The 12311-nt window shown below is 61.3% G+C and overlaps 1 protein-coding gene across 1 annotated transcript; it reads left to right on the top strand.

Moving 5' to 3' along the window:
* The first annotated feature begins 9222 nt into the window (after nt 1-9222).
* LOC309447823 (fibrinogen-like protein 1-like protein) lies at nt 9223-11794 on the top strand. Its single transcript, XM_082068801.1, has 3 exons — nt 9223-9244; nt 9734-9865; nt 11169-11794. The coding sequence occupies exons 1-3, from the start codon at nt 9241-9243 to the stop codon at nt 11786-11788; spliced, it is 756 nt and encodes a 251-aa protein (XP_081924927.1). The 5' UTR covers nt 9223-9240; the 3' UTR covers nt 11789-11794.
* The last annotated feature ends 517 nt before the right edge of the window (nt 11795-12311 follow it).

Here is a 12311-nt window from a genome sequence, read left to right as displayed (position 1 = left end):
ACGTGCTGGCGTGATCTCAAAGGGCTTTTCCAACCTAAATTATTCTGTGATTCTATGATCTGCCACAATATCTCACATCATAATTCAGAACAGCACCTGGGAAACAGAGGAAAGTGCTTCATTAAAATTTTTTGTCCAAAATTGTACAATGATTTTAAAAACATAGTGTGGATTTTAGAACCCAAATCCTGAGTACAAACCCACAGGTCTTGTGTTCTCGATCTGTTCGATGCTGCTCAGAGTCCCATACAGACCTCTTACCATTTGATTGGGTTGTGCTAAAACACAAATGGAACTACACCTGTTTTCTGGGGCCGCAAACCTTAGAATTATAGAATAATTTAGGTTTGAAAAGACCTTTAAGACCATCAAGTCCAACCATAAAACCCAACACTGCCAAGTCCACCGCTAAACCATGACCCAAGTGCCAAATCTTCTAAACCCCTCCAGGGTGGTGACTCGACCACTGCCCTGGGCAGCCTGTTCAGTGCCCAACAACAAAAGGAACGTTTTGGCCTGGAAGGCGGCAGATCTGGGGAGATCAAATGAGGGTCTGGGAGCCCCTTTCCAGCCCACGTGACGCACGGGACCCACGTGTCTGGTTCTCCCCACTCGTGGAATCAGGCACCTGGGACCTGCCTCGTGACACCTGTCCCCTGGAGACCACCTGGAGCTCCACCTCGGAACCCACTGTCCCCTGGAGACCACCTGGAGCTCCACCTCGGAACCCACTGTCCCCTGGAGACCACCTGGAGCTCCACCTCGGAACCCACTGTCCCCTGGAGACCACCTGGAGCTCCACCTCGGAACCCACTGTCCCCTGGAGACCACCTGGAGCTCCACCTCGGAACCCCACTGTTCCTTAGGGACTCAGGCACCCGGCTCCACCTTGGAACCCACTGTTCCTTAGGGACTCAGGCACCCGGCTCCACCTCGGAACCCCACTGTTCCTTAGGGACTCAGGCACCCAGCTCCACCTCGGAACCCCACTGTTCCTTAGGGAACCTGGCTCCACCTCGGAACCCCACTGTTCCTTAGGACTCGGGCACCCGGGTGTTGTGCTCTGGGGCCATGGGGTGGTGGTGTGCACCCATGGTGCTGCTGCTGGTCCTCTGGCTCCCTCGACACCCAGGCACACGGGCAGGGGGCCTTGGCTTGTGGTGGGGGGTGGCCTTGGTGTCCTGGCTCCCTGGGGTGCACCCCTGCATGTTCTGCTTTTTGGCTCCCACCGACCAGAGGCAGCTGTGCCGTTACATGACTGACACCAGTGCCAAGGAGACCCAGCATCAGCTCTGCATTGAGGCCCTTGCTGAGGCTGCTCAATCACTTGCCTCTGTCGTTGTGGGTGCGTCATGGGACCCCAGGGATGCCCAACCCAACAGGGACTCTGACCAGGGACCCCCATCCTGACGGCCACTCCCATCCCACCAGAGACCCCATCCCAAGGTGGACCCCCCCCCGAACAGGACCCCAGAGCCCTCTCTGTTCCCCACTTCAACCCAGGCCCCCACTCTGACACTGGCCAAGATCCCAGGCAGGTGCTTCCTAAACAGGGACCCATCGCAGACAAGCACCTTAAGGACTCCCAACCATGACAAGGTCTCCCCAGTCCTGACCTGGACCCCAGGGACCTCTGGGAACCCCAGCCCTGAGAACCCCCCAAGCCTGAACAGGAACACAGTGGGGACTCCCTAGGACTCCGCACCCCTGGATCCCTGCCTAGGACCTCAGGAATCCCCAGGGGTAACTGACTTTCCCAGTATCCCTAATCCCTATCAGGACTCCAGGAACCCCCCAGCCCTTAGTGGACCCTCCTGTTCCTGAGCCTCCAGCCCCAGCTCCGCACTGGTCCCAGTGCCCCTGTTCTGGTCTCAGGGGAGGAGCAGCATACGGCACTTCAGAAGATGATCATGGACGCTGTGGATTTTGTGAAGGCGCAGAAGGGCAAGAGTGAGCAGGGAACATGGGATGTGTGAGGGGATGGGGCCAGGACATGGGGCAGAGGGGGTGGGATGTGGAGGCCTTGAATGGGGGGTGTGGTGAAATACAGGATGTATGGAGGTCTGGGGGCTATAGGGGGATATTTGGGGAATCATGAGGGTAGAGGGGTTTCAAGGTACACAGCTTCTGGGTTTTTTTGAGGGGATATACAGGACTCCAGAATGGATATTTGGGGTCCAGCTGTACAGGCAATCTGTGGGATCCAGGGAGGGTTTATGGGGATCGGGGGCAGGGTCCATCATCTCACCCAGACACCTGGGACACCCCAGGGTCCGTTCTGGCGTCTCTGAGGGAAGCCGTCAGGAACACCTGGGCGAAGCTGAGCCGGATGGAGGCAGGTATGGGGTCAATGGGCACACCCACCAAGGACTCCCGCCCTGAGGAACCCCTGGGACTCAAGGGACTGCCACCGAGACCCCCACCCTGGACATCTACATCCCAGGGACCCCCACCCTGGGCACCTCCCCACCCTGGAGAGACCCTCAGACACCCGATCTGGGCTGGACAAGGGCTGAGCCCTGGCAGCCCATCACAATGAACCCCAGTCTAATGCTGCTTCCTCCCCATCAGCTCCAGCCTGCATCCCCCCCTGTGGTGAGTGCTGAGCCCTCTGCTTTTCCACCCCCCGATCCCTAATACATCTCACATACCCCTGGGACCACCAAGTTTCTCCCTCCTAGGCAATCAGAAAGCTGCCCGCGTCTTCCAGTGTGCGACCTGCCACATCATGCACTGCCCGTTTCCCCTGGACTGCCCAGGTATGGGGGCACGGCAGACCCGGCACCCCGTCTGGGCTGAGCCATAGAGCTGGGGGCCTCCAGGGCCATGGCAGCAACCCCCATTCCTCACACATGGACATGCCTGGTGGGCCCAGCATGAGCACAGGAGTGTGCGAGATGAACGCCCACCCCTCTGCACCATGAGCACTGGAGTGTGTGAGATAAACACCCACCCCCTGCACCATGAGCACAGGAGTGTGCGAGATAAACACCCACCCCCTGCACCATGAGCACAGGAGTGTGCGAAATGAACACCCACCCCTCTGCACCATGAGCACAGGAGTGTGCGAGATGAACACCCACCCCTCTGCACCATGAGCACAGGAGTGTGCGAGATGAACGCCCACCCCTCTGCACCATGAGCACAGGAGTGTGCGAGATGAACACCCACCCCTCTGCACCATGAGCACAGGAGTGTGCGAGATGAACGCCCACCCCTCTGCACCATGAGCACACAGAGTGTGCGAGATGAACACCCACCCCCTGCACCATGAGCACAGGAGTGTGCGAGATAAACACCCACCCCCTGCACCATGAGCACAGGAGTGTGCGAGATGAACGCCCACCCCCTGCACCATGAGCACAGGAGTGTGCGAGATGAACACCCACCCCTCTGCACCATGAGCACAGGAGTGTGCGAGATGAACACCCACCCCTCTGCACCATGAGCACACAGAGTGTGCCGGATGAACACCCACCCCTCTGCACCATGAGCCCGTGCAGTGAACTCACGCGTGTCGATGCTCCAGTGCAGGACGTGTGGGCCCGCGCGGATGAAGTCGTCACGCTGCGCTGTGACGTGCCCTTTGCTGTCCCCCCGAACTCGTCCGTTACCTGGATGTTTGCCAAGGACGTGAGTTGCACGCACAAGGGCATATTAGACATTAATAAGAACACCGGGCATGGGAAGCCAGGCCTGCATGCACATAGTGGTGCGCTTGGCATAAGGACTATCAATAGATACAGGTATTACTTATACAGTAGATATGTGTGTTATAAGTAGCACGTGCATCAGCATGCACAGCATGCAAGCAAGTGCTCATCCCTGTGAAGGGTGCGTGCAAAGGGGGAGGCGGGTCACTCGTGTTCGCAGATTTGTGTGCGTTTGTGTGTGCAGGTGTGTGTAGGAAGTGACTTTTGTGTCTCTCCTGCTTGTGCATCCCTGTGTGCACACACAGCGCATGAAGAGCACATGTGGGACATGAGGTGCGTGCACATGCACAAGCAAAGAGTACAAGCAGCATGAAGGGGACGTGATGAGCATGTGCAGGCCACGGGTGCCTTTGCACGCACGTGTGTGCTGGTTTGTGTACCTGGTGCACCAGTGTGTGCTGATGTGTCCCCCACGGCCCAGATGCGCACACAGGATCTGACACTGTTTGAGGAGCTGCAGACGGGTGCAGAGGGACCCATGAGTCTGACCCTCTGGGACCCCGTCCAGGGAACCTTCGCCTGTCGCCTGGCAGACCTTTCCGAGCCCTTCGTCCGCAAGTACTTCTACCTCAATGGTGCGCTGACACGACTGAGCGCCCGGGGCAGTGAGCGGCGTGGGGCGGAGTGGGGCCCCAGACACTGAGTCCACAGGAGCGGGATGCACGGGGTGTGAACAGAGTGCCAGGACACCTGGGTCCACAGGAGCGGGGTGCACGGGGTGTGAACAGAGTGCCAGGACACCTGGGTCCACAGGAGTGGGATGCACGGGGTGTGAACAGAGTGCCAGGACACCTGGGTCCACAGGAGCGGGGTGCACGGGGTGTGAACAGAGTGCCAGGACACCTGGGTCCACAGGAGTGGGATGCACGGGGTGTGAACAGAGTGCCAGGACACCTGGGTCCACAGGAGCGGGATGCACGGGGTGTGAACAGAGTGCCAGGACACCTGGGTCCACAGGAGTGGGATGCACGGGGTGTGAACAGAGTGCCAGGACACCTGGGTCCACAGGAGCGGGATGCACGGGGTGTGAACAGAGTGCCAGGACACCTGGGTCCATGCTGGACGGGGGGAGTGGGGCAGGTGTTCCCTGCTCTGGGGCCGGTGGGGCACGTGGAAGGGAGCAAGGACTCCAGACACCTGGCTCCCTGGGGGCAGCGAGACCTGTGGCTGGAGCGGGTGCTGCAGGGACACCTGGTCCCTGGGGTCAGTGCCCCATGACCTGAGGTGCCTGGGTCCCCACAGTATCAGGGCAAAACGTGGAGGCAGAGCGGGGACTCCAGGCTCGGCTCAGCGTTGTGCTGCGCTGGCCCCATGACATGGCCCCCCTGCACCCCATGGCGTGGCTGGGGCTGGGGCTGGCACTTGGCTCCATGGCACTCGTGATGCTGCTGGGGTGAGTCCTCATGACCTGTGAACCTCACCCTCAAAACGCCCACGCCCTGGGGCTCCCGCAGAGCAGCATGGTGCTTGTACCCGCCCTCCCCAGGCCCCTCAGTCCTTGGGATTCCCTACAAATGTGAGGGCACCTGGGTGTCCAGGGGGGGTGGGGACTGCCAGGACTCACAGGGCCCCCTGTGTCCCCCTGGGACTCCCATTGTCCTCTGGCCCATTCCATGGCCCCTCCTTGCACCCAGGGCCTCTCCAGGCTGCCTCGCCTCCCCAGACTCCCTAATTACCCCTGAGACCCCGCCACCTTCCTCCATCTTCCCCAGAACTCCCACTGTCCCACAGTTATAGTCAGTTGACCCAGTTTCCCCCAGGCTGCCGTACTTGCACCCTTAGACCCATCTGTTGCTCCCAGGAGCCCCCAGTTGCCCTTGGGCTCCCCAGATGCCCCCTGATCCCCAGCCCCGCAGATGGGGATAGAGGGGGTCCCTCCCCCTCCCCCTTCTCCATTCTTCCTCTGCCTCCCAGAGCCGCCTGGCAGTGCTGGAGCCTCTCCAGAGCTCGCTGACCCCGGACATCCCCCAGACCTGGACAACGGGCTCCTCCAGGGGGTTCCAGGTGCCTGGGCTCACCCTGGGGGGCTTGACATTCGGATCCATCCCTGAGGACCAATTGTTTTTTTGCAATTGCTTTTCTTGCATTGGGGTGGCATGTGCAAATGAGAACAGTAAAAAGAGAACCACTGAGCTCTAAAAATCTGGATTATGATGGACTCTTCTCTCCTGGATTATGATGGCTCCTGTCCTCATCGTCCTGGGTGGGCACACCCTCCAAAACAATCCCCCAGTTCAGTCAAGGGCCTCCCGTAGGTTTGTGGCCTCTGGATTTGCCCAGAGGACCCCGACCCTTGCCCAACGTACCCCAAACACTGTCACTGCTACAGATGGAACAACACACGGTGCGGCCAGAACCCAAGAGACCTTAGAGCGCCATGGCACTTGGGCACCCAATGACGCTGTCCTTTAGCCTTCCCTATGGAAGCACAAACCTGCCTTTAACTGGTACTTGGGATCCTTCTCCATCTCTGCAGACACGCTGGGTCTGTGGCTCCAAGCTGCTCCCCTGCCTGTGCCTTGGAACCTCACCGTTCCCACCCATGCAGGCTCAGACCTTCTCCGCTGCCCTTTGTGCACCCCCAGTCCCTTCACCCGTTCTGAGCGCCCCACATCCAAGCCATGGCCCCTCCACGTGCTTTCAGGTTCCCTCTGTTCCCTTCTGGCTGCTTCTAGATCCCCTCACACTCATTCTGTCAACTTCCAAGCACCCTCAGATGTTCTCCATTCATATCCAGCTGCTTTCACATCCTCTCCATTCCCCTCACTGTGCTTTCTCGGAACCCTTCTGTCGTCTTCCTTGCACGGATTCTCTCCATTCCCCTGTTGTGTGCTCAGGCGTCCTTCATTCCCCTCTCTATGCATTCAGATCTCCTTTGTTCCTCTCCTCTCTTCGCCTCCTTACATATTCAGATCTCTATTACTTTCAGTGTCTACTTAGTGCTGACTTTCCCCTCTGTGCACACTCACATCCCCTATTCCACAAGTGCCCTCAGATTCCCCCAGGTGCCCCCTTGGACACTCAGGTCCCACCTGTCCCTCTGTGGGTGCTCAGTTCCAGCGGGTCCTGCTGTCACATCCCTTCCAGTGCCTCTGTGCACCCTCCATGCCCTTCGTCTTCCCTCCATGCACCCTCAGCTCTCCATTCCCTCTCCGTGCACACAGGGTCAGGTATGATGCTTTCCCGCTGTGCTCGCTCAGACCCCTCCATCCCGTCTGTCCGTTCTCACATTGCTATCGCTGCCCTCCAGCCGCCCAGGTTCGCTCGCTCCTTGTTCTCTGTACCCGTCCATCCTGCACGACCAGCCTCGCAAACCCAGGGACCCAGGGACCCAGCTCTCTCAACTGGCCCACGGACGCCTTTTAGCCGGTGTCGTTCAGCAGGTCCATTCGTCCGTGCAGGATGCAGCCTGCTGGGGAACAGAGGCCTCTCCTGCATCCCCAGGGGGAGAGCAGCTCCGCCACAGCCCGTCTGCTGCCACGCAGCCCAGAGAGCAGCAGCGGCTCCAGCGCTGTCCTGCAGCGGCTCCAGTGCTGTCCTGCAGCAGCGGCTCCAGTGCTGTCCTGCAGCGGCTCCAGTGCTGTCCTGCAGCGGCTGCTCCAGTGCTGTCCTGCAGCAGCGGCTCCAGTGCTGTCCTGCAGCGGCTGCTCCAGTGCTGTCCTGCAGCAGCGGCTCCAGCGCTGTCCTGCAGCGGCTCCAGTGCTGTCCTGCAGCGGCTGCTCCAGTGCTGTCCTGCAGCAGCGGCTCCAGTGCTGTCCTTCAGCGGCTGCTCCAGTGCTGTCCTGCAGCAGCTGCTCCAGTGCTGTCCTGCAGCGGCTGCTCCAGTGCTGTCCTGCAGCAGCTGCTCCAGTGATTTCCTGCAGCGGCGGCTCCAGTGCTGTCCTGCAGCGGCTCCAGTGCTGTCCTGCAGCAGCTGCTCCAGTGCTGTCCTGCAGCGGCCGCTCCAGTGCTGTCCTGCAGCGGCTCCAGTGCTGTGCTGCAGCGGCGGCTCCAGTGCTGTCCTGCAGCAGCCGCTCCAGTGCTGTCCTTCAGCGGCTCCAGTGCTGTCCTGCAGTAGCCGCTCCAGTGCTGTCCTGCAGCGGCCGCTGCAGTGCTGTCCTGCAGCGGCTCCAGTGCTGTCCTGCAGCGGCGGCTCCAGTGCTGTCCTGCAGCGGCTCCAGTGCTGTCCTGCAGCGGCCGCTGCAGTGCTGTCCTGCAGCAGCTCCAGTGCTGTCCTGCAGCAGCCGCTCCAGTGCTGTCCTGCAGCGGCGGCTCCGGTGCTGTCCTGCAGCAGCTGCTCCAGTGCTGTCCTGCAGCGGCTCCAGTGCTGTCCTGCAGCAGCGGCTCCAGTGCTGTCCTGCAGCGGCCGCTCCAGTGCTGTCCTGCAGCAGCTGCTCCAGTGATTTCCTGCAGCAGCGGCTCCAGTGCTGTCCTGCAGCGGCTCCAGCGCTGTCCTGCAGCAGCCTCTCCAGTGCTGTCCTGCAGCGGCTCCAGTGCTGTCCTGCAGCAGTGGCTCCAGTGCTGTCCTGCAGCAGCTGCTCCAATGCTGTCCTGCAGCAGCTCCAGTGCTGTCCTGCAGCGGCTCCAGTGCTGTCCTGCAGCGGCTCCAGTGCTGCCCGGCAGCGGCGGCTCCAATGCTGTCCTGCAGCGGCGGCTCCAGTGCTGTCCTGCAGCTGCTCCAGTGCTGTCCTGCAGCGGCGGCTCCAGTGCTGTCCTGCAGCGGCTCCAGTGCTGTCCTGCAGCAGCGGCTCCAGTGCTGTCCTGCAGCAGCTGCTCCAGTGCTGTCCTGCAGCGGCTGCTCCAGTGCTGTCCTGCAGCGGCGGCTCCAGTGCTGTCCTGCAGCAGCAGCTCCAGTGCTGTCCTGCGGCGGCTCCAGTGCTGTCCTGCAGCGGCTCCAGTGCTGTCCTGCAGCAGCCGCTCCAGTGCTGTCCTGCGGCGGCTCCAATGCTGTCCTGCAGCAGCAGCTCCAGTGCTGTCCTGCAGCGGCTCCAGTGCTGTCCTGCAGCGGCAGCTCCAGTGCTGTCCTGCAGCGGCCGTTCTCTCTGGGAGTGTCTGGGCTGCTCTGACTTCCACACTAAGACCTGGGCTGAGCTTATCAAAAGCACATTGAACAACAACCAATTGACCTGGCAGCACCAGCCGAAGTGTGGGGGGCGGGGACATCCCCACTGTTTGCTTTCCATGCTGATTGGTGACTGGCATTTAAGTGTTTATTTGCTGAACTGCATTCTTCACAGCTCCCAAACATGCTGTTCCCAGGGGAAATTCCATCCAAGGAGCCGAGCACTCCCAGAAGAGACCATTCCAAGGACTCTTGCTGGTTATTTTCTTTGCAGCTCCGGAAGCACCTGGAACCACAGGTACCTTCACCTCAGCTCTTGTTCTCTAAGGGTACGAAGGAAGCCCAGCCTGGTTTCCTCCTGCAGCAGAAAGGAAGCTGAGACGGGGCAGGTCCCGCTCACCCACCCACTGCAGAGGGCACTGCAAGTGCCTCCATCGACCTGCCCCTGCACAGCACTGTGCTCCGGGGCCGCTCCGGGGTGACGCCATGGGTGAGTACGGGGCTCCGTGCTGGCAATGCAGGTGCACGGGCAGGGCACCCAGCTGGGGAGCGGCTCCGTGCACGGGTCCTCATGCGCGGATGGGGAGCAGCGGCACCAGCGCCCTCTGAGGGCACGTTCCCCGCCACCCGCAAACAGCAGCAGCTCGGGCCCCTGGCCCACCCCAGCCTGTCCGCGGCTCCCGTGGCCGGGAACGAAACTCGCTCGGACAGCTGTTGGGTGCTTCGCTCCACCTAAAACTGTCTCATGCGTGGCAGCTGGTTGGGGGGAAAGACAAGGTTCCCTGCCCCTTGGACACTGAGGCCGTTTGTCCAGCTTTCTGTGTTGCACAGAGCAGCCTGCTGCACCCTGCATGCCCGGTGCGCCCCTGCGTCTGACGGGGTCGTGTTTCACCGTGCCCTGCTGGACCCAAGGGCGTATTTGCCATCTCTCTGGAGGGAGGGTCACATTTCATCTTCTGTCCATCTTTTCCCTTTCTAGCAGCCCAGGGCCTTCTGCTCCTGGCTTGTGTGCTGGTCTCGGCTGCCCCAGGCCACTCCCTGCATGTGCAAACCCCAAACGTCTTCAGGAAATCTCCCTCCAACACTTCGGCGAGTGCTCTGAAGAAAACCCGTACGTAGCACCCTGTGGGCATCGCGGTGCTCCCACCAGCCCCTTTCAGCTCCTTACCCGGGTCAGCGCTGGCCGGGGAGCTGCCCCAGCCCGGGCTCCGGGCAGCGCAGGCTGGTAAAACGGTGCTGGGCAGAGGGTGCTGTGGGGACTTGGATCCCAAAACACCCCATGGTGCACACGGGCGGGCTGAGGCGCAGCGTCTGCCCGGGTCTGCTCAGCAGGGACGGGGCTCTGCCCATCGGGCAGGACGCCCTCACTGCAGCGGGAGGTCCTGCCGCGGGCGAGCTGGAGGTGAGGGGGGCACAGGTGTGGGGAGCACAGGTGTGGGGAGCACAGGTGTGGGGAGCACAGGTGTGGGAGAGCAGAGCACAGGTGTGGGGAGAGCAGAGCACAGGTGTGGGGAGCACAGGTGTGGGGAGCACAGGTGTGGGGAGCACAGGTGTGGGGAGAGCAGAGCACAGGTGTGGGGAGCACAGGTGTGGGGAGCACAGGTGTGGGGAGAGCAGAGCACAGGTGTGGGGGAGCACAGGTGTGGGAGAGCAGAGCACAGGTGTGGGGGAGCACAGGTGTGGGGAGAGCTCAGGTGTGGGGGAGCAGAGCACAGGTGTGGGGGAGCAGAGCACAGGTGTGGGGAGCACAGGTGTGGGGGAGCACAGGTGTGGGGAGCACAGGTGTGGGGAGCACAGGTGTGGGGGAGCACAGGTGTGGGGAGCACAGGTGTGGGGGAGCCCCCCTGCCAGCACGGGGGAACGTGCTGTGTGCTCAACCTCGGGCAGCTCTGGGGGGGCCGTACCTGCTCCCACACGCTGTCCCCCCCGGCCCCGCTGCAGGACAGGACGGGGATGCACTGCGTGCTGTGTGTGTGTGTGCGCCGTGTGCAGCGTGGGAAGCGTGTGTGCTACAAGGGGTCATTTTTCTCCTGTTCCCTCAGTCACAGGCAGGGCCAAGGTCCTTTGCACCTTCCTCCCCGCTGTGACCCTGTTTTAGTGCCGTAACCCCTGTTTCAGAGGCCCAAATGAGCCCACTGGTGTCCACATCGGTATCCTGGCCTGACCCCAGCACAGCCCAGTGGGTCTGGGGCCTTTCCCTGGGCTGCTTGCTGTTGGGTGACATATGGAGGGGGCACAGAGGGCAGAGGCAAACCTGTCTCACCACCAGCAACGCACGTTGACCTCTCTGGGCCAGGGCAGCTGGTTGTCCCTGGGCACACTGGCCAGATGCCCCTCTGTCCTGCCACAGGGTGAAACGTGTTCTTTGCCCTGTCACACAGGCCTCTGTTCAATCACCTTCTGTCCTTGCCCAGGTTTGCCCAGGGACTGCAGCGAGGTCCCTGCGGGCAGCCCCAGCGGTGTGTATGTCATCCAGCCCGCCGGGCTGCACCCCGTCCTGGTGCACTGCGACATGAGCGGGGGCTGGACGGTCATCCAGAGGAACCGGCAGAGCACCGACATCACCTGGGCCGAGTCCTGGAGCACCTACAAGTACGGCTTTGGGAACGTGCACAGCGACTACTGGCTGGGCACTGAGTACATCCACCAGATCTCCAGGCAGAAGGTCTACCGGGTCAGGTTTGTCATCTGGGATGCTGCGAACAGAACCAGGTTTGCAGACTACAACCCCTTCAGTGTGGAAGATGAGTCCCAGGGCTACCGGCTGAGGCTGGGGGTGCACTCGGGGACAGCGGAGGACGCCATGTCCTCAGGCGACCCCAGGAAAGCGCACAACAACATGAAGTTCTCCACTAAAGATCGGGATCAGGACACTTACAGAGGGAACTGTGCCTCCAGCTCTGGGGGCGGCTGGTGGTACTCGGCGTGTTATTCTGCGCGGCTGAACGTCAGGGGGGGCATAACATGGGGCGGCCTGTGCAACGGGAACTGCAAAGGCTCTGCCATCCTCGTCAAACCAGCCCCGCACCAGTAGTGCCCCCTCCCTCCCTGCACGGCTCGTGCCCGGCGCGGTGCCCCCTCCCTCCCTGCACGGCTCGTGCCCGGCGCGGTGCCCCCTCCCTCCCTGCACGGCTCGCGGCCGGCGCGGTGCCCGCTGGGGCTGCTCTCCTGGCTGAGGGCTGGGGGTGAATGGGGCTGCTCCTGTATATCCAGAGCTGGTTTATTTTCCTCTTCCCTTGAAAAGCAGCAAAGCTCCCGGCTTTGTCTCTGGCTTTTCACCTGGGGTGGCTTTTTAGGGATCATTATTAGAACAAGGCTTTATAAATGCTGTGGTTTCCAAGCGCGTTCCTTGTGGGGAGAAAATTGTGCTCAGAAACCTGAACCCCTCCTGAACTTATTACTTTGCTTTGAGGGTACAGATGACTTGAACAGACAAATATCAATCACTAGCTACCCTGATCTAGGCTGCTCTGAGCCCCGGCGGCCACACACGGGCCGTATCTCAGCTGCAGTCCGTGTTCACCCTGCAGAATAAAAACCTTTCAGAACCTGCGCAG

Source organism: Streptopelia decaocto, assembly GCF_964273445.1.
Source record: "Streptopelia decaocto genome assembly, chromosome: 18".
Classification (NCBI taxonomy): domain Eukaryota; kingdom Metazoa; phylum Chordata; class Aves; order Columbiformes; family Columbidae; genus Streptopelia; species Streptopelia decaocto.
The sequence above is the reverse complement of the archived record's forward strand: the minus strand, read 5'-3'. Positions and strand labels throughout refer to the sequence as shown.